The sequence below is a fragment of the Trachurus japonicus genome, chromosome 3 (assembly GCF_045865225.1).
Source record: "Trachurus japonicus isolate A0001 chromosome 3, Traja_1.0".
Classification (NCBI taxonomy): Eukaryota; Metazoa; Chordata; class Actinopteri; order Carangiformes; family Carangidae; genus Trachurus; species Trachurus japonicus.
In genome coordinates this window covers 29,702,520-29,726,886 of record NC_140909.1, presented here as the reverse complement: position 1 = coordinate 29,726,886, position 24,367 = coordinate 29,702,520, and the positions used below count along the sequence as shown (strand labels likewise).

At 41.5% G+C, this 24,367-nt stretch overlaps 1 protein-coding gene across 1 annotated transcript; it reads right to left on the bottom strand.

Moving 5' to 3' along the window:
* Positions 1 to 1,333: 1,333 nt before the first annotated feature.
* LOC146990123 (uncharacterized) lies at positions 1,334 to 23,433 on the bottom strand. The gene is made up of 10 exons (XM_085769002.1): positions 23,270 to 23,433; positions 21,437 to 21,707; positions 12,302 to 12,722; positions 9,911 to 10,018; positions 8,725 to 8,921; positions 6,912 to 7,111; positions 6,771 to 6,829; positions 5,820 to 5,987; positions 3,449 to 3,676; positions 1,334 to 2,239 (listed from the first exon to the last, which is right to left on the bottom strand). Exons 2-10 carry the CDS (start codon positions 21,698 to 21,700, stop codon positions 2,097 to 2,099), a joined length of 1,788 nt encoding a protein of 595 aa, XP_085625128.1. The 5' UTR covers positions 21,701 to 21,707; positions 23,270 to 23,433; the 3' UTR covers positions 1,334 to 2,096.
* Between the last annotated feature and the right edge of the window lie 934 nt (positions 23,434 to 24,367).

The following is a 24,367-nucleotide window of genomic DNA, read 5'->3' as shown; positions in this document are numbered from 1 at the left end:
GTTGAACATGGTTTCAGATGTCCCTCTCCCTGGCAACATTTTCCAGCCCCTCCCGGGGGATCCAGAGGTCTTCCCCAGTCAGAAAGGGATATATATAATCCCTTCAAGTTCTTGGTCTGCCCCGGGGCCTCTTCCCAGTTTGACATGCCAAGAAGTCCTCCAGGAGGCCGCCAGCAGCAGCCATGCTTATTAGATAACCACACCACCTCAACAAAAGGAGCCATCCCTTTGACTCTTCTCCAAGCTCCCTCTGGATGTCAGAGCTCCTCACTTTTTCCAGCCCATTTCAGTCTTTTCTATCTACAATATCATTCTTTCAGTCACTACCCAGAGTTCATGACCAGAGGTGAGAGTTGGAATGAAGATCAACTGGTAAATCAAGGTCCAGGATCATGGTGCTAAAACATCTAAAAACATGTTCCTTTATTATCCCCCTTTTACATTAATTAATGTGTGTTTCCATTCCTCCAGAACGGTTAATTGAACTGCAGAAATGTGTGTGTGTTTGAGATCATTATTCCTTTGAAATCATAATGAGTGTAAAGCTGACACATAGAAAACAAGCAGCCTAGATCAAAGAACTTGAGTGTAAGAGTTGTGTATTTATTTTGTGTGTGTGTGTGTTGTACACTTTGTAGTGTCAGCTTTGTTTACTAATCGTCTTTGTTTTCAGTTTCACTTTTCTTTGGTGTTTGCTTCCTAACCTTTGCTTTCTTAACACATTGTTGTTCAGTTTTGTTTGTGTGTCTTATGTTTGCTTCGACTTATATAAAACGTGTCATGTTTAAATTATTGTTATAATTATCATAATAATAATAATAATTATTATTATTATTATTATAAGAATAATAAACATTTACCTATTTTGGAAAAAGGCAATAGTCAATACATGATCAAATGTGGTGTCAATTTATTGAGAACGTAACAAGTGATAAACAGACAACATAAATGTCAAATATAATTACTGCTTTAAAAAAGAAAATAATGCAAAGCTGATGAGTGGTTAAAAAAAAACAACAGAGGCTGTTGTGGGAAATTAAAACTAAAAGCTTCATAATCTGGATTTAACATCTGGCTACAATCACACAATATATTCACACAGTGGCATATGTTCACAGGAAAAGTGCAAAGGCCAAGCGTTGAGGTTATGAATCAGTGCAAACAGCAGGACGTCACAAATTCACCACACAAACCCGCGGTGATTCATCGACACAAACAAACGACTACATCTACACAATCAGGCTCTAACACCTCTCACACCCGCTCACTTCATTTCCCTGAATCTAGAAATCCACATCAACTCCACCCGGCAACAAACAGACCCTTAGTTCTCATGTTTTTAGCCAGGACTGTCACTATTTTGTGTCACTGGAAACAAGAAGTTGTTTTCTAAATTTGTAGCGTGATTGTGTCTTTGTACGTGTTTTCTGAAATTATAGTGTGTTGACCCCTGAGGGCCACCGTAGCGTTCCACTATTATAATACTGGTTGGTCTTGGGGTTTATAATGAAGCTGCCATGTTGACATCTCCTCTGGACCTTCCTAACAGTCAAATCAGACGAGATTATTGACAATTTCTAAAGGCGATACAGATAACCGATGATGAGATAAACATTAGGCTCAAATTTCCTTCATGTTTTAAAGTCAATTCACTCAAAAACAAGAGCATCTCTTCTTCTTGGACGTGTGCTTAACTGTTGAGGTCGACATGTTTCCTTCAAGCCTCTATTAACAGGCTCCTGGTCACTTCAACAGCTGGACCACTGGCCTGTTTGGGGTTCAATAAACCCCAACCAGACTTCCCAATGGTTTACGATAGAAAATATATTTCAACACCCAGGACTGTTGGATCTTTAAGAACTCATTTTCAAATAAAACCAAAACCTGTATCAATAGAAAGCAAGGGGAGTGGGACAATATTTTTTCTGTACTTCAGACTGGGCATTTTACTCAGAGGAGTCAATGAGTCATTGAAACATCAAAACGACAGAGTGAAGCTCCTCTGACATGAGTCCAGATCAATGAGGTGCTCTACTTCCTGTGTGGCATTTAGACTTTTAAAGATGGCCGCAACTGCTGTGGAGACGCTGAGGGAGTCAGTTGATCCAGGCGTAGGCAAACAGGCCGTTCTTCCTCCATAGATCACAGCGAGCAGCAGAGTAACTCTGAGCCACCGACAGCTTGTTAGACAGCAGAGCAGTGGCTGCTGGGTATTCAGGCCAGTCGCTCGACATCTTACCTGCAGAATAAAGAGGAGGAGGTTGAGAGAGTGAAGCTCCACCCAGAAGAGACGGCAGCACGCACTGAGAGTCTGACTCTACTGTCACCTCCTGATTCTATTGTTAAGGCCGAGATATACTTGCTATAAACAACGCGAGCGCATCATGGCTGCCACGCGTTACCTGCGTCCGTTTGATGCGTCGGCCGCGACCGAACGCACATCTCGACGCGAGGTGATGCGACGCAGGTAACGCGTGGCAGCCATGATGCGCTCGCATTGTTTACAGCAAGTATATCTCCGCCCTTAGAGGAAAAACACAAGTTTACATGCTCAGTGGGGGGAAGTATCACGGCATCACGGCAACTCACAGACTGTAGGACTGGCTGTATGATTGGTGATAAAAAAGTAAACCATTTGATGTATGCCAATGATTTGGTTGTGTTTTCCCCGAGCAGCGCTGGTTTTCAACAGCTGCTGAATGTCTGCTCTGTATATGGTGCTGAACACGAGATAAAATATAATGCCAGCAAGAGTCACGTTCTGATCTGCCACACTAGAGAGGACCAAAAAATGGCTTTTCCTGATTTAAAATTGTCTAATCATAATATTGCTCCCTGTAAAAAGGTCAAATACCTCGGCCACTTCCTTCCAGAGGACATGACAGATGATGATGATATTAGAAGGCAGTGCTGCAAAAGGTATGTGCAGGCGAATACTCTTGCTCGCAGGTTTCATTCGTGTACAGATGACGTTAAAATAAATCTGTTCAAAGCGTACTGTACACCCCTGTACACCGCATACCTGTGTGTTAACTACAAGAAAGCAAGCATGAAGAGGTTACAGGTTGCGTATAACGATGCATTAAGAATCCTACTTAAAAGACCTCGATGGCTGAGTGCGAGTGAAATGTTTGTAAATGCATGTGTCAACACCTTTAATGCTGTAGCCTACTCAGAAACCTGATGTATAGATTTATGTGTGGGCTTGATGCCTCAGAAAACCATATAATTAACAGTTTGATCCACATCAACTGTAGTCCCATCAGATATCAATCTCTGTTCTGGAGACACTGGTACAGTTGTCTCTTTTTTAACTTTATAGTAATTCTATTTTTGATATCAGTGATGTAAATTTCTATCTCTATATTGTTTGTGTTGTGTGTCTGTTGTTGTGTTATGTTTTGCTATGGACCCGGAGTCCGAAATAAAGATAAAGATATATCATGACCTGTCTTGGCGAAGGTGACAAGGTGACGTCTGATCACATCCTGGAAGTTCTTGTCCTCGTCAGAGAGCGGCCTCCCCAGGGCCGACTCCAGAGCCCCAAAGAAAGCGATGGTGTCCAGGCAATGAAAGGAGAAGCGGCTGGGGAAGGCCAGCAGGTCTCCAGATGGGTCAACGGGTCCGGACGGGGTGTGTGTCACCACGTAGCGATACACCGGGCTGTCGAGAGCAGCTGCAGACACAGAGAGGATGGACAGATTCAGAGTGAATACGTATATTCTACCTTTGACATCACTAGAGACGAATCTCAGTGAAAACTAGTGTAAATCTGTGGAGTTAAAGGTTAAAATTGTTCAAAGTTTTTCAATCTCTATCACTATACAAAGACCGTCACTCTACAGCAAACTACTGACGTGTAAGTGTGTTTAAAGCAGCTGCTCACTGTATTTTAAAGAGGAGGAAACAGAACATTTGTGGGAGACAAAGAAAACCCATCATCCTGCAACACTCATGTGTTTTTAATAGTTTGTGAACAGCAGTGAAGCTCAGTGTCTCAGCGGAGGAAGATACGCTTTGATAACACAAACACCAGTTGTCAGTCAGAGACTATTATTATTGTTTTTTGTTGTTTGCTCACTTTAGTCTTTGGCATCAAGGCTGTGTGTCGTGCACTACATGGGCATAAGGTCACAAAATGATGCAAAGGAGAGGTCATCTCCTTCACATTAGCATCCCAGTGCATTTACATGGGGATTCCTTTTTGTAACCAACTTTAATCTACAACACATGGACAAAAAAGAAGTTTTACAAATGACTAGAAATGTGGAAATGGTGTGTTTTTCTCTGACCTTACCATTAGCTGATGACCTGCTCTACCTCCAGCAATAGTCTTGCTAAACACACAGAGCTGCAGCTGCCTCTTCAAGCGACTGAATGTTTTGATTTTGTGCTGGATAAAATGAAATGACATGATCGAAACCTTTGATTCATCATCGTCCACACGGGCTGCTGGAAAAGAGGCACGCAGCATAATGAACCGTGCAGGAAAACCTCCCATCATGCTTTGCAGTTGCCTCTCACGGCAGCTGAATGTCAGTTAAGTCAGAGCTTCACCGCTCACTGAGTTCAACAGACCCACGGGCACAAAACCTACATGAAGCAGCAAAGAAATTCATTTCTTGATGCTTCATTTAAACAGAGAAACATAACTGGCCAGTGTGAAACAGGTCACTACATGTTTATGTATTCCAAAGTATTAGTAACCATAGAAACCTTTATATTAGGGCTGTTCGATTTTGCCCAAAAGTTATTCAAAACTTTGTTTCACAATACAAAACAGTTTTTCAAAATAATATGCAATATATAAAGCACATCTATCTATCTATCTATCTATCTATCTATCTATCTATCTATCTATCTATCTATCTATCTATCTATCTATCTATCTATCTATCTATCTATCTATCTAAAAACGTGACGTCAACTGACTGCCTTCCACTGATTGGCCAGAGCGTTGTCACTGGAAGAGTCGCAAGCGAGAATCAATACCGCTCATTTTACAGTAAAAACACACCGACAAACTGTTGTTATTCTGTCACCTGAGGTAAATGGCTGCTGTGTGGAAAACCACGCGGTCCGTAATCGAGACGACACGGCTGTAGCCGCTGTTGTATGACGACCCCGCCCCCGCTGAAGAACTCAGCTGTAACTTAGAAAATCCTTGTCATATCACAGTACCGCTGTGATATGACGGCCGAGTTGAGCCGAGCCGAACCGAGCAGACCTGTAACTGTGTAGTGGAAAAGGGCTGTTGGTCTTTTCGGCAATGAAATCCTCACTGGTCTTAGCAGAATGCCGACATGCTTGTTTGCAGTGTGTGGGGAGAGCAGTGGGAGAGCATGATGGGAGGAAGGAGGCGGCAGTCATTACGGTAATTCAGCGCAGCGCAGATTCATGAATGGGGGCTTACCGTAATTACCCTACTTAGACTAAAATATCGATTTTTAGGATTTCACGTTTTTAACATCGTCCTAGGCAAATAATCGCGATTACGATTTTAAATTGATTAATCGAACAGCCCTACTTTATATCTTTACTCAAAGTGAACTTTATGATAGATAGATAGATAGATAGATAGATAGATAGATAGATAGATAGATAGATAGATAGATAGATAGATAGATAGATAGATAGATAGATAGATAGATAGATAGATAGATAGATAGATAGATAGATAGATAGTTTCTCTCAGAGCAGTTATGTTGCATCTGCTAATTTGAACCAGTATGAGGTGCAAACTTCGCCAGCTTGTGCAGCTATACGCTTGGATCGCACGTCAAAGTCTCAACATCTCATGTAACATCACTTAAGTTTACCTGCTGCCTTGAGGGCCAGGTCGTTGTTGGGACAGGTGACCCTGATGTCGGACGTCATGGTGGTGTAGGACCTCTCAGGACAACGGTCTGTGGTGGGACATTGTTCCGAGCTGGGATAAAGGGTCAACGCCTCTGTGGTCAGATTCTCACTGAAGGAGCCAAGTTTAGCTGAGAGGAGGGGAGAGGTGAGAGGTCACAGAGATACACTGATCAATCAGATCTTTAGTCAAACCTGCAGGACTGTTGGTCTGTGAGCTGTTCCCCTGGTGACAGATGCTTTTTGCAGATACAATAAAACTGAGTTATTGCACCATGTTTTAATACTCTCCTCAACTTGTTTAACCTCATTTAACCTACAGTAAGGTCTCTGGCATCCCCAGGCTTTATTTTCTACAACTAATATTTTGAGTCTTGGACAGAAATCAAACTACAAATGATCAAAAGCAACAGCAGTTATCTTAAAAAATGAGACACTGTGGTGACAACAATTACATACATTGGATTGAAAGAGTGTTCCTGTTCCATCAAGTAGGTATACATACTAAGTTTGGTCCTTGGATTTGGAGGAGTTGTGCCCAGAAAACTCTGTATTAAAAGTCTGAATTTGATATTTAAGTAGTGTGGGAACCCTAAATAAATGCTTTACTATAAAGAAGTCACAATAACGTTCATCATCAAAATTCTACCAGCTCTTACTTTATTTTACAGCTTTTACTTTTACTTCCAATACAGTACTTAGGTAAATTCAATATCAGAAACTTACTTTGGATAGTTAAGTACAGAAAATACCTGCCAATCCAAGACTTTAACATTTTACAAAAGGCTACTTCAGCTACTATCAAAGTCATATTCAAGTGAGATATGTGTACTTGTACTCAAGCGTTGCTTTACTTTATACAAGAAAGCTGAAGTCACAATAGTCAACACTGACATCCAGATTGCAGCCGTTACCTCTCACAAACCACCGGTAGTCCCCCCAGGTCCACTGGGATATGTTCCCGACCGGAGGACTGCGGAAGAGGAACACAGCACTGAGTCACAGTCCAGTCACAGGACGTGGAGTCTGATCACCTGAGCCAGGTGAGCTCTCACCTGAAGTCCACCTCCTGCTCTGTCGTCCCCACCACAAATGGGATGTCGCTGTAGTTTCCCTTGTTCTCCCACACCTCAAGGGGCGGAGCGTCCAGGACGAAGCCGTCCACCACCGCCATCGGGCCGACGAAGCGCCCTCTGGTGGGGAGGTCTACCAAGTCGTCTCCTGCCCAGTAGGGGTACTCCTGCCATGGTATTGCCTGAGGGGCAGGGTGGTGGGGTTCAAAAAAACAAAACAGCATAGTATTAAAGTATTTAGTGAAGCAATAACAGATCAATTCACAGATGCAGAGTACTGATCTTTTGTTTGATGAATTGAAAATGAAAATTGAAGTTATTAGTACTAGAATACTGAAGAGCTTTTCTATTTTTTTATTTTTTTTTGTGATCTTTTTTTTTTTAATTGAAATTTCCATTTCATTTTTTTTAGCCAAACAAAAACAAAACAGAAATGTAATAAAGGTTCACCTGACAGGGCATAAAACACAAAAAAAACAAAAAATAAGAAAACAACAGGCACACAAAACAAACAACAAAGAACGAAACATACAAACAACAACAACAAAACAAAAAAACACAAACACATAAAAATATATATATATACGTATATATATACTTATATAAAATTAGATTACAGAAAAAGGGCTCCCTTGTACGGCATGTGCAAACTTGGAGCAAAGAATAACATTTTCTTCCTTTGCACCATGCATGCATGCAACAGACATTTCGAGATTCGGTCTAGGCCTACTATCGAACAGACAGAAGAGCTTTTCTGACTGTATTGGTCTGTCTGTCTGCTTGACGGTCACATTGTGCAAGAATAAAAAACATTTCAATGAGATGAACAGAAACAATTTTATTTTTAAAAATGGTTATTACTCAATCAGGAGGAGACAGTGCAGTTGTTGGTGACTATTTTAGGCTGTGGATCAATCCACATTTAGTGCTTGACTGAGTATTTGCATACAGAGGAATCAGATGTGTCAGTCTACAGTCCAACAGATCCACAGCACTGGTGGTTACCAGAGGGAAATGTGGATATTGTTGTCTTTAAACCCAAACACTGAACTATCAAATAAATCACACTCAGACATAATTTACAGAAAAGAAATCAAGGAAAAAGCTCCAGTGTCTCTGATAAATCTCGCCATGAAAAACATCTTAATAAAAGCAAGTAAAGGTAAATAAATATAAAATAAGCCTGAGTGGCAGCTGGAAAAAACCTAATGTGACATTTTAAAAAACGAATAACAGTAATACACGGACGGCTGCACTTAGAAAAGTTCAGATGTCATCCCTTTACTGCCTCCACTCGTGTTATTTCATTTCATCACATATATTATTCATTCTTCATCTCAGAGTCACAGCCAGACATGTTGAATAGAAGACGACTGCTTCTGCCGCTTTCTCTTGTTTTAATAAATCTTAATGGGCTTTCAGAGTTAAGGTGCGAAACGCCCGTCTTCAATCACGTCTACAGGAGTTTCACGGTAAAAATAAAAAAAAGTAGAAAATAAAAATCTTTCCATTATGTTCAGTGTCCAATTTCTTCATTAACTTTTGCAGTAAAATTAGAAATTCATTCAGGAGCTATAATACCTGGATGTGATGTTATAATCCATCAAAATGAAAGGGCAATTTTAAAACCGTGTCGCCAGCTATGAATCAGATATTTCATGAAATTTGCAAATATTAAAGGGAACAGTTTCTCTGTTATTAGATTTTCCTCTGACAGAAATGAGTCCATTGTTCAGATTTAACAGCAAAACTTTCAGAGAAGTTGAGACTTTGGAGACGTGGAGACATTTCCTACCTTCAGGATCTGGCGGACAGGGAGGCGTCTGAGGCAGGCGACATCTTTGCAGCCTGTATTGTTCAGGAACACCAGGTTGTCAGACTCGGCTTGCTTCAGCGTCGCGTTGTAGACGTATGAGCCGCTCATGTCCACTGCCGCGTGGAAGAGACCCTTCGCCAGCAGGGACGTCATCAGGGTCCACACAGAGGTCCCACCTGCACCACAGCAGGTCAAAAACCTCATAGTTTGACTGTGTCAAGAACTATTCAATACTTTTATTACAGATTCATTTGCAGATTACTTTCATTAGTAGCCTCACGCCTAAATTCCACTGGATGCGGAACGGCTGCAGATCCGCTCCGGTACGGCGGTGGAGCCGTTACGTATTAATTATAAGAAAAAAACTCAGAGAAAACTCAGAAATGCACACAGTTTGTATTCAGAAACTGAGCTTTAAGACCAGCTGTCAGGACTTCGGTGACTTTGTGATGTCACAAAAAGCAGTCACAAGCTGTGTGCCAATTCAGCGGCTGCAGCCTTCGGAGGCTGCATTTGAAGGCCGATTACGTCACAGCGTCTAGGCCTGTCTCAATTCAATTTAATTCAAAGGCTCCTCCAAATGCGGCTCTGCGCCGTGCCCCCGCTGGGGGGCTAGCTTGCCCACCTGGACCCACCACCCAACACATGCAGGATTTGGTTTTTCTGAGTGTTTTACCTGAAATCTGCTCCGTTTTATTGGTTCACTCACAACCCAACCCTAACCAACCAATCGGAAGAGAGGCTTAAAGTCTCCTCTTTTGTGATTGGCCGACAATGACCTGTTGTTACTAGCTCCACCTTTTTGCTGTGGAGACACAGTTTCTGAATGAATTTAAACTGTGAGATTTCTCTACTGCAGTTGTATATTCATCATACTTAAATTTATTTTATCTTTGACCTTTGACATTGTCCTTGTTGATCTAAACAATATTTAATCTTCTGTACCTGTATCTTTGACTCTTTTATTTCTATGTCTTGCCTGTATATGAACTTATTGAACAAACTAATCTTGTCAAACAAGTGTCTCTGTGAACACATCGGAACTCGGTGGAATCTCACTCTGCCAGTTTCTGCTGTGACTGGTTCTGTTCACAGTGTTGAGAGACACTCCTAAAGGTTTGTTGTTTTTGTTTTTGTAGGTGTTGTGTTAGAGCAGTGCCTGTACCTGAACTCTGGCCGAAGATGGTGACCTGCCCTGGATCTCCTCCAAACAGGTGGATATTCTTCTGGACCCACTTCAGAGCTGCGATCTGGTCCAGGAAGCCATAGTTCCCTGCAGAGGAGAGGGAGCAGCAGTAGGAGCAGCAGAGGGGATGGAGGGGGATCAATTAGCAACGAGAACCTGCTTTGATGTGGCCTTGTTTCCAGCGTCCCACTTTCTCCATGAGAAACAATAAGCGGGCGGTTGTGGCGTTCAGGCAGCTTGAACTAAATTTAACTCTTTTCAGGTGGAGGAGATGGGGAGGGGGTGAGGAAATGGGGCATGGAATTAGGAGGATTCAAAATTAGAAACGTGAGAGCTGGAGGAAGAAGTGACTCCTGAAAAATGAAAAGGGACTTGTGCGCCCCTGCCATCCCGCCAATCATTTCATGTGAGGCTCTCTCTCTCTCTCTCTCTCTCTCTCTCCCTTGTTTAACAGGTCACATCACATCAAGGTCACAGGAGATCTTTTTCCTTTTTTTTTTTTTTTTTTTTTTTGCAGTTTACGTAACATAAATTACCCAGCTTGACTCGCAGCACAGAGATCTGTGTCCCACAGCAGGCGACTTGCAAAACATGAGCGTGATGGCATGAGGGAGAGGCCTCAGGATTCAACTACATTTATCCAGGTCACATTCGTTACATATTCACCTCTTAATGGAGAAGGTAACCTCACTCAGACTGTGAATAGAAAGCTGCATCACCTCCTCTCCAACTCCTGCTCCTCATTTGTGTTTTTAACCGAGCGAGTAAAAAGGAGTTTGTTCAGACTCAGCTAATTTAGTCCAATAAAAACGCTACCCTTTGACCTCCGGTGGCACCAAACTGCAGGGCTGAAAATGGGCCACAAGCTGTGGAGCAGCTCCAGGATGCACTGTACACACTCACTGCTGTAGTTTACTGAGCAGTTCACCTGAATGTACTTTTTTCACAAACAGGAATGCAATGTAATGTATCTGCTAGTTTTTCAGTTAGGGCCGGGGTATTGCCACAGATTTCCACATTCAATCTCATTCCTGAACAATCTGAATTTGATTCAGTCAGAGATATAGATTACAGTAACTATATATATATATATATATATATATATATATATACACAGTATATGACACATACATATATGAATGAGATTCTCAGAGAACTAATGCAGTATTGTTTTTCTAACTTGGTGAGTAATTGAAAACATTACTGTTTACAATATGAATGAACTTTAATCCAGCTCTACACAGTGTTTTCTTTCACTTAATCGCCTTTAAATTCAAAATGCAGCCACACATCATGAAACCACTGTTACTAAGTTGTCCCTCTGAATAGTAATAACTCATTCAGGAAGGTGCAGCTGTGGTGCATGCTAACTATCAAGTTGTGGTATGTTACAAAACCAAAGCAGCACGAGTGCAACCGATGACTGTGCCATCATGTTTCTGTGTAGATCATCATCACAGATACAGAAACTGTCAGAGGAATGAAGGACGGTTGAGAGGATTTTTATCGATGAAGGATTTCCGTCACTGTGCAACCATCAGACACTGGTTGGTTGTTTTATTGCATCAGTGTGTGATTGACGTAGGAAATAAATCAATATACCTTAAACATGATGACTTTGAACTGGGACAAACACAAGGAGACTGGCATTCATAAATCTAAGAGCACAGGTGCTCAGAGGTCTGTGGCTTAAGAATGCAATCATGAATCTGAAGTAGTGTTTTCTCATGAGCAACCTCAATTTGCCTCTAACCACAAATAATTTAAAGGGGAAATATGCAAGTCCAGTCACTTTTCTGCTGTTCAGCCTACAAAGCTACTTACGCTGTTTAATCAAGGTAAAAATGTAGCATAGTTAAGGTGAAGATCTTGTATAGTTCCTCTTTAAGAAAATACAACTGGTGATGGATGTTTTTGGCTCATAATTCTTGTGAAACAGTCTGACAAACATCAGATTAATCTATGAACAACATGAAGGCTGCACCAACACGACAGACCAGTCTGAGTTTTGCATTTAATTACTAAGATTCAACATCTTACTGAAGTGAACGCATGCAGTTTGTTCTGTTTGCTCAACCTTCCCAGAAATAAGCTCTGATCAGCACTGTGCCACCTTATCTCAGTGCAGTCCCTCACAGGCTGCTCCTGCCTTCGTCTTCTTCAGTTATAAGAAGATGGGAAGGAATTTCACCTGATTGACAGAAGATTCAGGACATTTACATCAGCTGTTGTTTCCCATCCCTCCTCTATCAGCTTCACCATCCACTGCTGCTCAGCTCAGATGTTACACTAAGCACTGATTATATTGTATGTATGTGTGTGTGTGTGTGTGTGTGTGTGTGTGTGTGTGTGTGCGCGTCACTGACTGACCTGAGGTGTTCCTCGGTGAACCTTCTCTCAGCATCTCCAGCGCCATGAAGCCGAAGGCGTTGAGTCTGTAGTTGAAGCTCACATAAACAACTCCCGTGTCTGCGGCGAGCTTCTCTGTGGGCGAGTAGCCGGGCTCTCCTCCACTCAGTATGTTCAGGTATCCACCGTGGATCCACACCATGACGGGCAGCTTGGCGTCAGGCCGCAGTGTGGGCGTCCACACGTTGACGAAGAGGCAGTCCTCCTGGCCCATCACCTTCCCCGCGCTCGACATGGGACGCACCTGAGGACACATGCTGCGGAAGCGTCCGGCGTCCGTCACCCCGCTCCTGCACGCCGGTTCAGCTGGAGGAGCCCAACGCAGCTTTCCAACGGGCGCGGCGGCGTATGGGATTCCCTTAAAGGAGTAGGCTCCATTTTTCTGAGGTGAGAGGATTAAAAAGAAGTCACTTTAAACAAACAGATGCTAGAATGTGAAACAGGATTGGTGACATTATTAATCAATCAACACACAGCTCATTCATTGGTTTCAGACTCCTCCTCCTCTTTCCATTGAAAACACCAGCAGCAGATGTAAAGGCTGCAGACACTGTTCACACTGATTAGAGTAAACACAGTAACAACAACAGACTATTCCTCTGACACAATGTAAAGAGAGAATACTACAACAGCACAGCTGCTGAGCGCTCCACTCACTGATTCAGAATTCAGAAAAACAACTCCATCAGTTTATCACGTGCACTGCAAAAACTCGCACCACAACATGAGTGTTTCTGGGCACACAGAGAAGTGCAGATCTGACACTTTAATTCAGTGCTTCTTGACATGTGAAGACAGTTATCAGTGAGTTTGTTTGGTTTATTATAACGTCAATATCAGATGATTCAGATATGGTTGCAAATATGTATGGTTAGCTTAGCATTAGTCTTTAGCATTAGTGTCCCCAGAAACACTTTCTGTTCAGTTTTTCAGTTTTTGCAGTGCATTTGTTGTTTTCTGAATTTGTATCTTATGGTTTTTCCTATTATTACTTGTGATTGTTATCTTGGTCTTGGAGCTGCAGAGCTCTGTATGAGTTTCACTTCCTTTTTCAACTTTTCTTGGAAGAGCAGTAAGAAGTGCATTGCAGTAGTCTGACCTTGGAGTGATAAAACAATGTTTGTACTTTGGCAACATTTCTCGGGCAGAACAAAGTTGTTTTGTTTTGTTTTGTTTGTATTGTTGCGTTGTGCTCTGTATTGATTTATGTTAAAACTTCAGTTGGTAACAATTGTCACTATAATCTGATAGCAGGACATGAAATGGGTAATTTAGGACAAAATCCAACTCCTCTGGCTCCACCTACAGCCTGTAATCGTATTTGCAAAGATCAACCGCTGCTAGTGCTGTTCCACCAGTCAGGTAGAAGGGGCAGGGGTCCCTGGGGTTTGACCAAGACACAGACTTTACTTTAAAGCAGAAGTAAGCGATCCGGTGGTTTTGGCTAACTTCTTGTCAGCCGATGGAGTTAGCAGTCCCCGCCCTCGTCCCTACGTCACCACATTCACGCGCATCCCTTGGCTGCACACACAGAGGCCCCTTTATGCCGTTCTCTCTCCTCATTGGATAAAAGTTGTAGGATACAAGGAGTGACTGACAGACCCGTGTTTCAGACCAAACACTCTATATAAGTGATTGCTGTCGGAAGATAGAACTATTTAAGACTTATATTAACACAAACATTCCGCTTACTTCTGCTTTAACTTTCGTGGACTGATCAACCGTAGCTTTAAAGGGACAACGAGGAGTTTTGGAAAAGCGAAGCGTTTTCACACTACATTTATGAGCCTCCGCGCGCACCGTGAAATTCTTTGACTGGCGCATGTTTTCATTCATCAAGAATTAAAGTCAGAGGTTCGAAGACGATCACATACCGTCGTAGTTCCGACCATAAACGGCGATTCGGCGGCGTTATTCTCATGACTCGCCACGAAACCGAAAGTAAAGAAACACTGGTCGGCTCGCCCAGCATTTCCGCCACCACTAATAATAACAAAACTAGAAAATTTCCTCTCGGGAAATTTTGAATGGGCCACGGGAGCTACTGCGGGTTTTGCCATCTCTGTCAACATGGGAATCAAACCCACGATCTTAAGGTCAAGACAGAGCTGATCAGACAGACACATGATCATCTTTCTATAAGCACTGATATGGAGGAGCTGTAACCACATTAGGTTACCTGTGTGTGTGTGTGTGTGTGTGTGTGTGTGTGTGTGTGTGTGTGTGTGTGTGTGTGTGTGTGTGTGTGTGTGTGTGTGTGTGTGACTGTAATCACATGAAGCTGGCTCTAGAGTCTGTGTGTGTGTGTGTGACTGACTTGTCACATAGTTAGTTAGTAGCTGCATCCTGTGTCAGTCTGATTTAGCTGTGTCTGTGTTTATAAACATTTAAACGAGCGCCAGGTGGATTGTTTATGAAGTTAACGAGCCCTGGCCTGAGGATCAAAGAGGTTACCACGGCGATAGGGGCCCCCGCAGGCTGAGACAGACAGAAACGTGGAGAAAAACAGCCATTTTCTGCCTCTAAACCGGCCTCACAATTAGGCTTAGCATGACAAAACGGTAACTCCTATCAGAACAAAACACAGATCAATGTTGCTCTAAGGACTTACTGAAAATTTCGGTACGATTTGGTGTTTCTACAGTAAATATTTTGGCGACGCTGGCAGTTTTAAAACATCAGGCCGTTCTGCTCCTCTCAGAAAATATTTGTATTGGACTCAATGAGGAGCAGGGACAGACGTGGCCGCACTCAGAGGCTGATTCTGTAAGTTCTGTAAGTCTCTCTGATATTTTGAGCACATGACATGAGAGATAACAAGTTTGTCTTACAAATTCTGAAAAAATTATGTCTGTAGAGTGTAAATTGTGGCCGTGGTGGCAATTTATCCAGAAAAAATACAGAATGTTTCTTCACTCTCTCCCACTCTAACCGATGATGTCACGCACTCTGACACGAACATTCCATGCAATACACACCCATTATAAACTCATAATTTCCCCAAAAATGATCATGGTCATTGATCAGGGATTGATCAAAAACTATATGACCTATCAAAACGTGGAGTAATACGACAATACACAAGACTTGTGTCTACTGTTTAAAGTTTAAATGGAGTCTCTAGGTGAAAGTATGCCTGAGCAGTAGACTTTTGTTAAACTCCAATGATTGGTCTTTTTCGGTCTTTTTTTTTCGCCCGTCCCATTGACTTACATGCAAAATTTTTGCGCAGTTTTTCGCGACTACGTCGCGAAAAATTCGTAAACTGTTGAGAAAAGTAATAGCACAGCAATCCCGATCAGGACGCACGTTTTGATATATAATATGTCCTGCAACTCTTCGAGTTGCAGGACTGGTAGCGAATCGAAAATCGTCCGGAAGATGAAGGAGAATAATAATAATAAGAAGAAAAAATCCACACAATAACAGTAGTGCCCGGGCTTTGCCCGGGCACTGGTCCCTGCAGCTATTTCATAGCTGTTGGGACCAGTGCCCGGTGCGATTGCCCGTGGCCCTAATAATAAGAAAAAATCCCTGCAGCTATTTCATAGCTGTTGGGACCAGTGCCCGGGGCGATTGCCCGTGGCCCTAACTAGAAAATTTCCTCTCGGGAAATTTTGAATGGGCCACGGGAGCTACTGCGGGTTGTGCCATCTCTGTCAACATGGGAATCAAACCCACGATCTTAAGGTCAAGACAGAGCTGATCAGACAGACACATGATCATCTTTCTATAAGCACTGATATGGAGGAGCTGTAACCACATTAGGTTACCTGTGTGTGTGTGTGTGTGTGTGTGTGTGTGTGTGTGTGTGTGTGTGTGTGTGTGTGTGACTGTAATCACATGAAGCTGGCTCTAGAGTCTGTGTGTGTGTGTGTGTGACTGACTTGACACATAGTTAGTTAGTAGCTGCATCCTGTGTCAGTCTGATTTAGCTGTGTCTGTGTTTATAAACATTTAAACGAGCGCCAGGTGGATTGTTTATGAAGTTAACGAGCTCTGGCCTGAGGATCAAAGAGGTTACCACGGCGATAGGGGCCCCCGCAGGCTGAGACAGACAGAAACGTGGAGAAAAACAGCCATTTTCTGCCTCTAAACCGGCCTCACAATTAGGCTTAGCATGACAAAACGGTAACTCCTATCAGAACAAAACACAGATCAACGTTGCTCTAAGGACTTACTGAAAATTTCGGTACGATTTGGTGTTTCTACAGTAAATATTTTGGCGACGCTGGCAGTTTTAAAACATCAGGCCGTTCTGCTCCTCTCAGAAAATATTTGTATTGGACTCAATGAGGAGCAGGGACAGACGTGGCCGCACTCAGAGGCTGATTCTGTAAGTTCTGTAAGTCTCTCTGATATTTTGAGCACATGACATGAGAGATAACAAGTTTGTCTTACAAATTCTGAAAAAATTATGTCTGTAGAGTGTAAATTGTGGCCGTGGTGGCAATTTATCCAGAAAAAATACAGAATGTTTCTTCACTCTCTCCCACTCTAACTGATGATGTCACGCACTCTGACACGAACATTCCATGCAATACACACCCATTATAAACTCATAATTTCTCCAAAAATGATCATGGTCATTGATCAGGGATTGATCAAAAACTATATGACCTATCAAAACGTGGAGTAATACGACAATACACAAGACTTGTGTCTACTGTTTAAAGTTTAAATGGAGTCTCTAGGTGAAAGTATGCCTGAGCAGTAGACTTTTGTTAATCTCCAATGATTGGTCTTTTTCGGTCTTTTTTTTTCGCCCGTCCCATTGACTTACATGCAAAATTTTTGCGCAGTTTTTCGCGACTACGTCGCGAAAAATTCGTAAACTGTTGAGAAAAGTAATAGCACACCGATCCCGATCAGGACGCACGTTTTGATATATAATATGTCCTGCAACTCTTCGAGTTGCAGGACTAGTAGCACATCGAAAATCGGCCGGAAGTGGAAAAATAATAATAACTAGAAAATTTCCTCTCGGGAAATTTTGAATGGGCCACGGGAGCTACTGCGGGTTGTGCCATCTCTGTCAACATGGGAATCAAACCCACGATCTTAAGGTCAAGACAGAGCTGATCAGACAGACACATGATCATCTTTCTATAAGCACTGATATGGAGGAGCTGTAACCACATTAGGTTACCTGTGTGTGTGTGTGTGTGTGTGTGTGTGTGTGTGTGTGTGTGTGTGACTGTAATCACATGAAGCTGGCTCTAGAGTCTGTGTGTGTGTGTGTGACTGACTTGTCACATAGTTAGTTAGTAGCTGCATCCTGTGTCAGTCTGATTTAGCTGTGTCTGTGTTTATAAACATTTAAACGAGCGCCAGGTGGATTGTTTATGAAGTTAACGAGCTCTGGCCTGAGGATCAAAGAGGTTACCACGGCGATAGGGGCCCCCGCAGGCTGAGACAGACAGAAACGTGGAGAAAAACAGCCATTTTCTGCCTCTAAACCGGCCTCACAATTAGGCTTAGCATGACAAAACGGTAACTCCTATCAGAACAAAACACAGATCAATGTTGCTCTAAGGACTTACTGAAAATTTCGGTACGATTTGGTGTTTCTACAGTAAATATTTTGGCGACGCTGGCAGTTTTAAAACATCAGGCCGTTCTGCTCCTCTCAGAAAATATTTGTATTGGACTCAATGAGGAGCAGGGACAGACGTGGCCGCACTCAGAGGCTGATTCTGTAAGTTCTGTAAGTCTCTCTGATATTTTGAGCACATGACATGAGAGATAACAAGTTTGTCTTACAAATTCTGAAAAAATTATGTCTGTAGAGTGTAAATTGTGGCCGTGGTGGCAATTTATCCAGAAAAAATACAGAATGTTTCTTCACTCTCTCCCACTCTAACCGATGATGTCACGCACTCTGACACGAACATTCCATGCAATACACACCCATTATAAACTCATAATTTCTCCAAAAATGATCATGGTCATTGATCAGGGATTGATCAAAAACTATATGACCTATCAAAACGTGGAGTAATACGACAATACACAAGACTTGTGTCTACTGTTTAAAGTTTAAATGGAGTCTCTAGGTGAAAGTATGCCTGAGCAGTAGACGTTTGTTAAACTCCAATGATTGGTCTTTTTCGCTCTTTTTTTTCCGCCCGTCCCATTGACTTACATGCAAAAATTTTGCGCAGTTTTTCGCGACATACGTCGCGAAAAATTCGTACACTGTTGAGAAAAGTAATAGCACAGCGATCCCGATCAAGACACACGTTTTGATATATAATATGTCCTGCAACTCTTCGAGTTGCAGGACTAGTAGCGAATCGAAAAAGTGTCCGGAAGATGAAGGAGAATAATAAGAAGAAAAAATCCACACAATAACAGTAGTGCCCGGGCTTCGCCCGGGCACTGGTCCCTGCAGCTATTTCATAGCTGTTGGGACCAGTGCCCGGTGCGATTGCCCGTGGCCCTAACTAGAAAAAACATTTCCAAGAATGGAAATGGTGTGAATGCTTCCAGCAATGCTGAATGAGCTGAAGAAATTGTTGAAAGAAAGAAAGAAAGAAAGATTGAAACAAGAGAGAAAAAAGAAAAGGACAGAAAGAAAGAAAGAAAGAATCAAACAAACAAATAAGTAAAAAGACAGAAATGGAGTGAAAGAAAGAAAGAAAGAAAGAAAGAAAGAAATGGAGTAAAAACAAAGGAAGAGAAAAGGAATAGAAAGAAAGAAAGAAAGAAACAATCAAACAAACAAAGAAGTAAAAAGACAGAAATGGAGTGAAAGAAAGAAAGAAAGAAGAAAAAGAGAGAGGGGGATGATAGATAGAAAGAGGTAGATGGATGGATGGATGGATGGATAGAGAGGGAAGGATAGAAAAATTTACGTAAAATACAAATGAAGGAGTAGAAGAAAGAAAGAAAGAAAGAAAGAAAGAAAGAAAGAAAGAAAGAAAGAAAGAAAGAAAGAAAGGAAGAAAGAAAGAAAGAAAGAAAGAAAGAAAGAAAGAAAGAAAGAAAGAAAGAAAGAAAAAAAGGAGACAGAGGGGTTAAAAAATAGGGAGGGGTATAGATAGATAGATAGATAGATAGATAGATAGATAAATAGATAGATAGATAGATAGATAGATAGATAGATAGATAGATAGATAGATAGATAGATAGATAGATAGATAGATAGATAGATAGATAGATAGATAGATAGATAGATAGATAGGACACATGTTAAAAGCTGCATCCTATGTCCTAGGCTCCACCTGTAATTGTACTACTATTAATAGAGTTGGAAAGACTAAACGTCTGAACTTAAATTCATGAGAAAAATATAAATTGTTGGAGATGTTTACATCAAAAGTATAAAATAATTGAGAGCCTGATGAATTTGAGCTGAAAACCTGTGTGTGTGTGTGTGTGTGTGTGTGTGTCTGGGTGTGTGAGTCTGGCGGTCTCTCTGTCTGTGTGTACATGTGCAGAAAGTAAAACTGTTGGTAAGCGCCACAGAACTCCTCTCTCCCTAATGATCTGATTGATTACACCTGTGTGGCAGCCTGCCCTCAGAAGTTACCATGGCGACTACCATGCTTACGTTTTACTGTGTGGAACAGTGTTGTGTTTGTGTGTTTGTCTGTTTGTGTATGTGTGCATGTGTGACTGTGTGTGAGCGTCTGTGTGTGTCTGTCTGTGTGAGTGTGATGCCTGTGTTTGTGCGTGGACATCCTCTGTCAGTCTGGTTTATCATGTGTCTGTGTGGGGCTGTGTTTAAAAACATCTTAACGAGCGGCCAGGCTGCAGCTGCACTTGTTCTATTTATAGACTTTGATAACGAGCTGGCCGCTACAGCTGGACCAACTGCACACAGAGCAGAGCAGAGCAGAGAGATTTGAGCTCTGTGCAGCTTCCCAAAACAGCCCAGTAAAAGAGAACCGTAACTCTTATCAGAATGTGGTCTGACTACTGGGGCAAGGAGACCTTCCTGAGCGAGCCAATGTGCATTAAATGTTTGTAGGGCAAAAACTTTTCTTGCCGTCGCAAGGTAGAAAAGGGGGGCATTTCTGTTTTTCTAAAAAAATCTGCTCCTACTTTTATATTGAAGTGGATGAGCCACTGGAGCGGGTCTAGCTGGACAATTAGGCTCACTGAGACAATTCTGTAAGTCTGTCTGCTGTTTTGAGCACATTAAATGAGACACGACAAGTGTGGCTACAAACCGGTGAGGAAATCATGTGTCTAGAGTTTAATTTGTGGCCGTGCTGGCAATTTATCCAGAAAAAATCCTGAATGTTTTTTCGATCCCTCTCACTCTAACGATGATGTCACTCACTCTAAGCCCTGCTCGTTAAGCGCAATACACAACCATTATAAAGCTGGATTTTGTCGAAAATTTTAATGATTTTAAAACAGCCAAATACCTAAAAACTGTTGAAGATATCAATAAGCTGAGTAATATGTGAATAGATTAAAAGATTGTCTACAGTTTAAAAGTGAAATGGAGTCTGTGGGAGAAAGTATGCTGAAGTTTTAGAGGTTCAAAGTAGTAAGAAGATTTTAAAAGTTTGAAGATGTTTTCAATGCATTCCTATGGGAAAAAAATTGCAGAAAAAGTTAAATATTTTAAAAAGTATAAATAGTTAAAAAGAGAAAAGTAATGCCGATAAAGTTCAAAAAAAGCTGCACGTTTTGATATATGAATTGTTGAAATCGCACAAAGTATGAAGGACTAGTTTAAAACCGTAGAAAGGCGGAAAGTAGTAAGAATAAAAATAAAAGAGAATAAAGATTTGAATAACAATAGTGTGAATGCTTCCAGCATTCACACTAATAATAATAAGAAAAAATCCACACAATAACAGTAGTGCCCGGGCTTCGCCCGGGCACTGGTCCCTGCAGCTATTTCATAGCTGTTGGGACCAGTGCCCGGTGCGATTGCCCGTGGCCCTAATAACGATAGAGACAAAACAATATATTTATCGAAAATGGGCCCATTAACAAGTGTGGGTAGTGTAGATTCATCCACATTAACGTGAGACTTTTTTATAACCAAATAGAAACTCCTCGTTGTCCCTTTAATGTATTACACCACAGGGGCATCTGATAGACATCTGTAAAGAAAGCAGAGTTTAAACTCACGTGTCTTCCTCTGTACTCTCCACATTCTGTCGACACCTGGGCGACACCTGGCGGCAGCGTCTGGGCTACGTAGCCGAGGTAGGTGGCGAGGGCGAGCAAAGCGAACACGCCGACACAGATGAAGAAGATGCAGCGTCTGGAGAGCACCAGGAAGGGGCTGATGTAGTGTCTGTGGCGGACGTACTGCACCTCCTCCTCATCCTCCTCCTGGACCAGGTAGCGGTACTCAGTCCTCTCTGGGACCTCGAATGCATCCTCATTCATCTTCGCACTGGGACAGAAGAGAAAGGTGCTCAGTGAAGTTGTACATGCTCGGCTGCAGAGGAATATAAAACACAAGCCTCTGGTTTGTCAGGTTCCTTTCAAAAACCCCTTCAGCATTGAAAGGTGTGTTGTGTTTACACACCAGGGCGTCACTGTTAAGCAACCTGCCTCTCAGATGGAGGTCAGAGTGTACGGCAGGTGTTTATCAGTTACTGCAGGGTCAGAAAGGAGCAGTGGGTCTAATCCCGCTGAGGATGACACTTTCATTTCCACAGTCAGAGGAAGTCTGTGTTCCTGTTTGTGACATAAGACTTAACACACAGCAATCTTTAAGAGCTGTGTATAGGCTATATATAGTCTAGACAGCAGATTTTTAAAAAAAGCTTCCAACAGAACACAAGTAGACTCATCATCTGTCTGACAATGTCAAAAGTTCATACTTAGTTTTGTTAGTGTTTTTTATGCTACTTTAAATGTCCAACATTTTATCTTGCATGTTGATCCATGAGAACATAATTCCATCTCCTCTGTCCAGTTTTTCTCTGGAGCTCACAGAGTCAGTGTCAGTCAGTCAGAGGAGAGGAGGCTCTGAGCCTTTCCTCATGTTGTTTTTTCGAGGGATCCAATAAAAATAGAGCAGATTTCACAGAAAACACTCAGAGGAACTAAATCCTGCAAGCATTGGATGGTGGGTCCAGGTGGGTGGGGCTTGGTGAGCTGGTTTTGAGTCTCTGTTCACAGAGGCTTTGATACTTATTAGTATGAACCTATACCTCCTTTATAATCACACTGCACGAACATCTACCCTTTATAGGCTACTATGGAGCTTTAATATAAACATCTACCTTTATGTTGTATGGAGATTTAATCTATTTTGATGTTATTCATGTTATTGTAGTCGTTGCTTTAACTCACTTAATCCAATTATTTCCTGTCGTGATGATTTGTGTTTACATAAATGTCTTTGTTTTTCATGACAGTGAGGTAGTTTGTCAGACTTTATTCATATCATTTAATGAGTTCAATCTGTTTTGACATGACTATGGTAACATTTCTGTCTTTATAACAAACAATATGTAACGTGACTTGTTCAGGTTCAAACAACACGCAAACAAACAACGGAACAAACAAATGCCATGAGACAATGAGCGGACACGACAGGAGGTTTACAACCATAAAGCAGAGGGTCGATACATCCACCCCCATCGAAACACCCAATATTATTATTATTATCATTATTTAGTTAATGTGCATAAATATGAAGTCAAATATTTAATAAACTTCTGCCTTTGAGTCAAACGCTCGGGAGAGCCTGAATATTTGTCCAATTTGTCGCATTTAGTGACAAAAGTGTAGATTAACGTCAAAAGAAGAAACAGAAGCTGTTTTCCAGCTGAACAGACTTTTTTTCTGCGTTTTGTCGAAAACCTCCATGTTTCCGCTGAGTTTCCTGACGTTTCCTTTTTGTTTTGTTTTTTTTCTTTTTCTCTCCACCTAAACTCCTAGAACTCCTTAATGTAACTCTAGAGATCACAGATAGCACACACGTCAAATAAATAAAACACTCACCATGTCCAACACACACTCCACACATGGAGGAGAAAATGTCTAAATTGTGAAGTTCACGCTCTTAGTTTTGGTCTGGGTGGAGCTGCGTTCACGTCCTCTCGCTGTTTGGGACTTTTAAAGGGACAGTAGCGCGAGGACAGAGACGAGACAGAGTCCTACTGTGGACAACTGTAGTTCTGTACAGTATCAATAAACATCAAAACTGTGCCCCTGCGGTCTGTCTCATGCGCAAATGTAGGTTAATGTATGAGGATATAAATTATTAGATATATGTAGCCTACATATAAAGTAAAAAAAATAAATAATAATAATAATTAAAAATATACATTCTATGTACTACATGAAACCCTTTCAAGGTCAAAACAATTTCACATGATCATAAAAATATATGTAGGTATGATGCATATTTTAACATGTGTTTTTAATTTTCATAATTATTCATAAAATAATTTTTAGAGAAACGCATAATACATAAATGAGAACATGAGTCTGTTATTGCATGTGTTTATGCATCATTATGTTTTATGCTTATATTTGCAACATTTGCATGTTAGGTGCACTGTCCACATCAAAGCCCATTGAGCTATTTTGTTGTATGAATTTTAAGTCACTTCTTAAAACCCACTTTTACAGACTTGCTTTTATGTGATGTTGTCCCCTTATTGTCTTTTCATCTTCTTTTATTCCTTTCTTATTGTATTTCTCACTTTCTTAAATTTGTTTTTATTACCTTTTATGGTTTTAATGCCTTCATTTATCCCTATTGTCCTTATGTTCTCATGTTGTTAATATGCGACATAATCCCTGTCGATATGTAGGCTATATATGTATAATATATACAGTCTGAGACCACTCACTTTTAGCTGTCTGCATGGACACAGTGTCCTCACACTGGTGACATACAGTATAACCTGTGCTACAACCTCCCACTGCTGTGTTTTCTTATCACCAGCCACCAGCCACTGACTCTGGCAGCACAGACGTGTCCAGGTTTGATATGATAGGTTAGAGGAAAGTCAAGCTGCACTTTTTCACCATGGCTTTAAAGGGATAGTTCACCCAAAATTCAAATTTCACTCATTATCTACTCACCCTCAT

Coding starts and splice junctions, on each gene's coding strand:
- LOC146990123 (XM_085769002.1), bottom strand. CDS start 21,700: ATGAATGAGGATGCATTCGAGGTCCCAGAGAGGACTGAGTACCGCTAC. Junction 12,723..21,436: donor GAGAGTACAGAGGAAGACAC/GTGAGTTTAAAC, acceptor CTCTCACCTCAG/AAAAATGGAGCCTACTCCTT. Junction 2,240..3,448: donor TGTCACCTTCGCCAAGACAG/GTCATGATATAT, acceptor TTTATTCTGCAG/GTAAGATGTCGAGCGACTGG.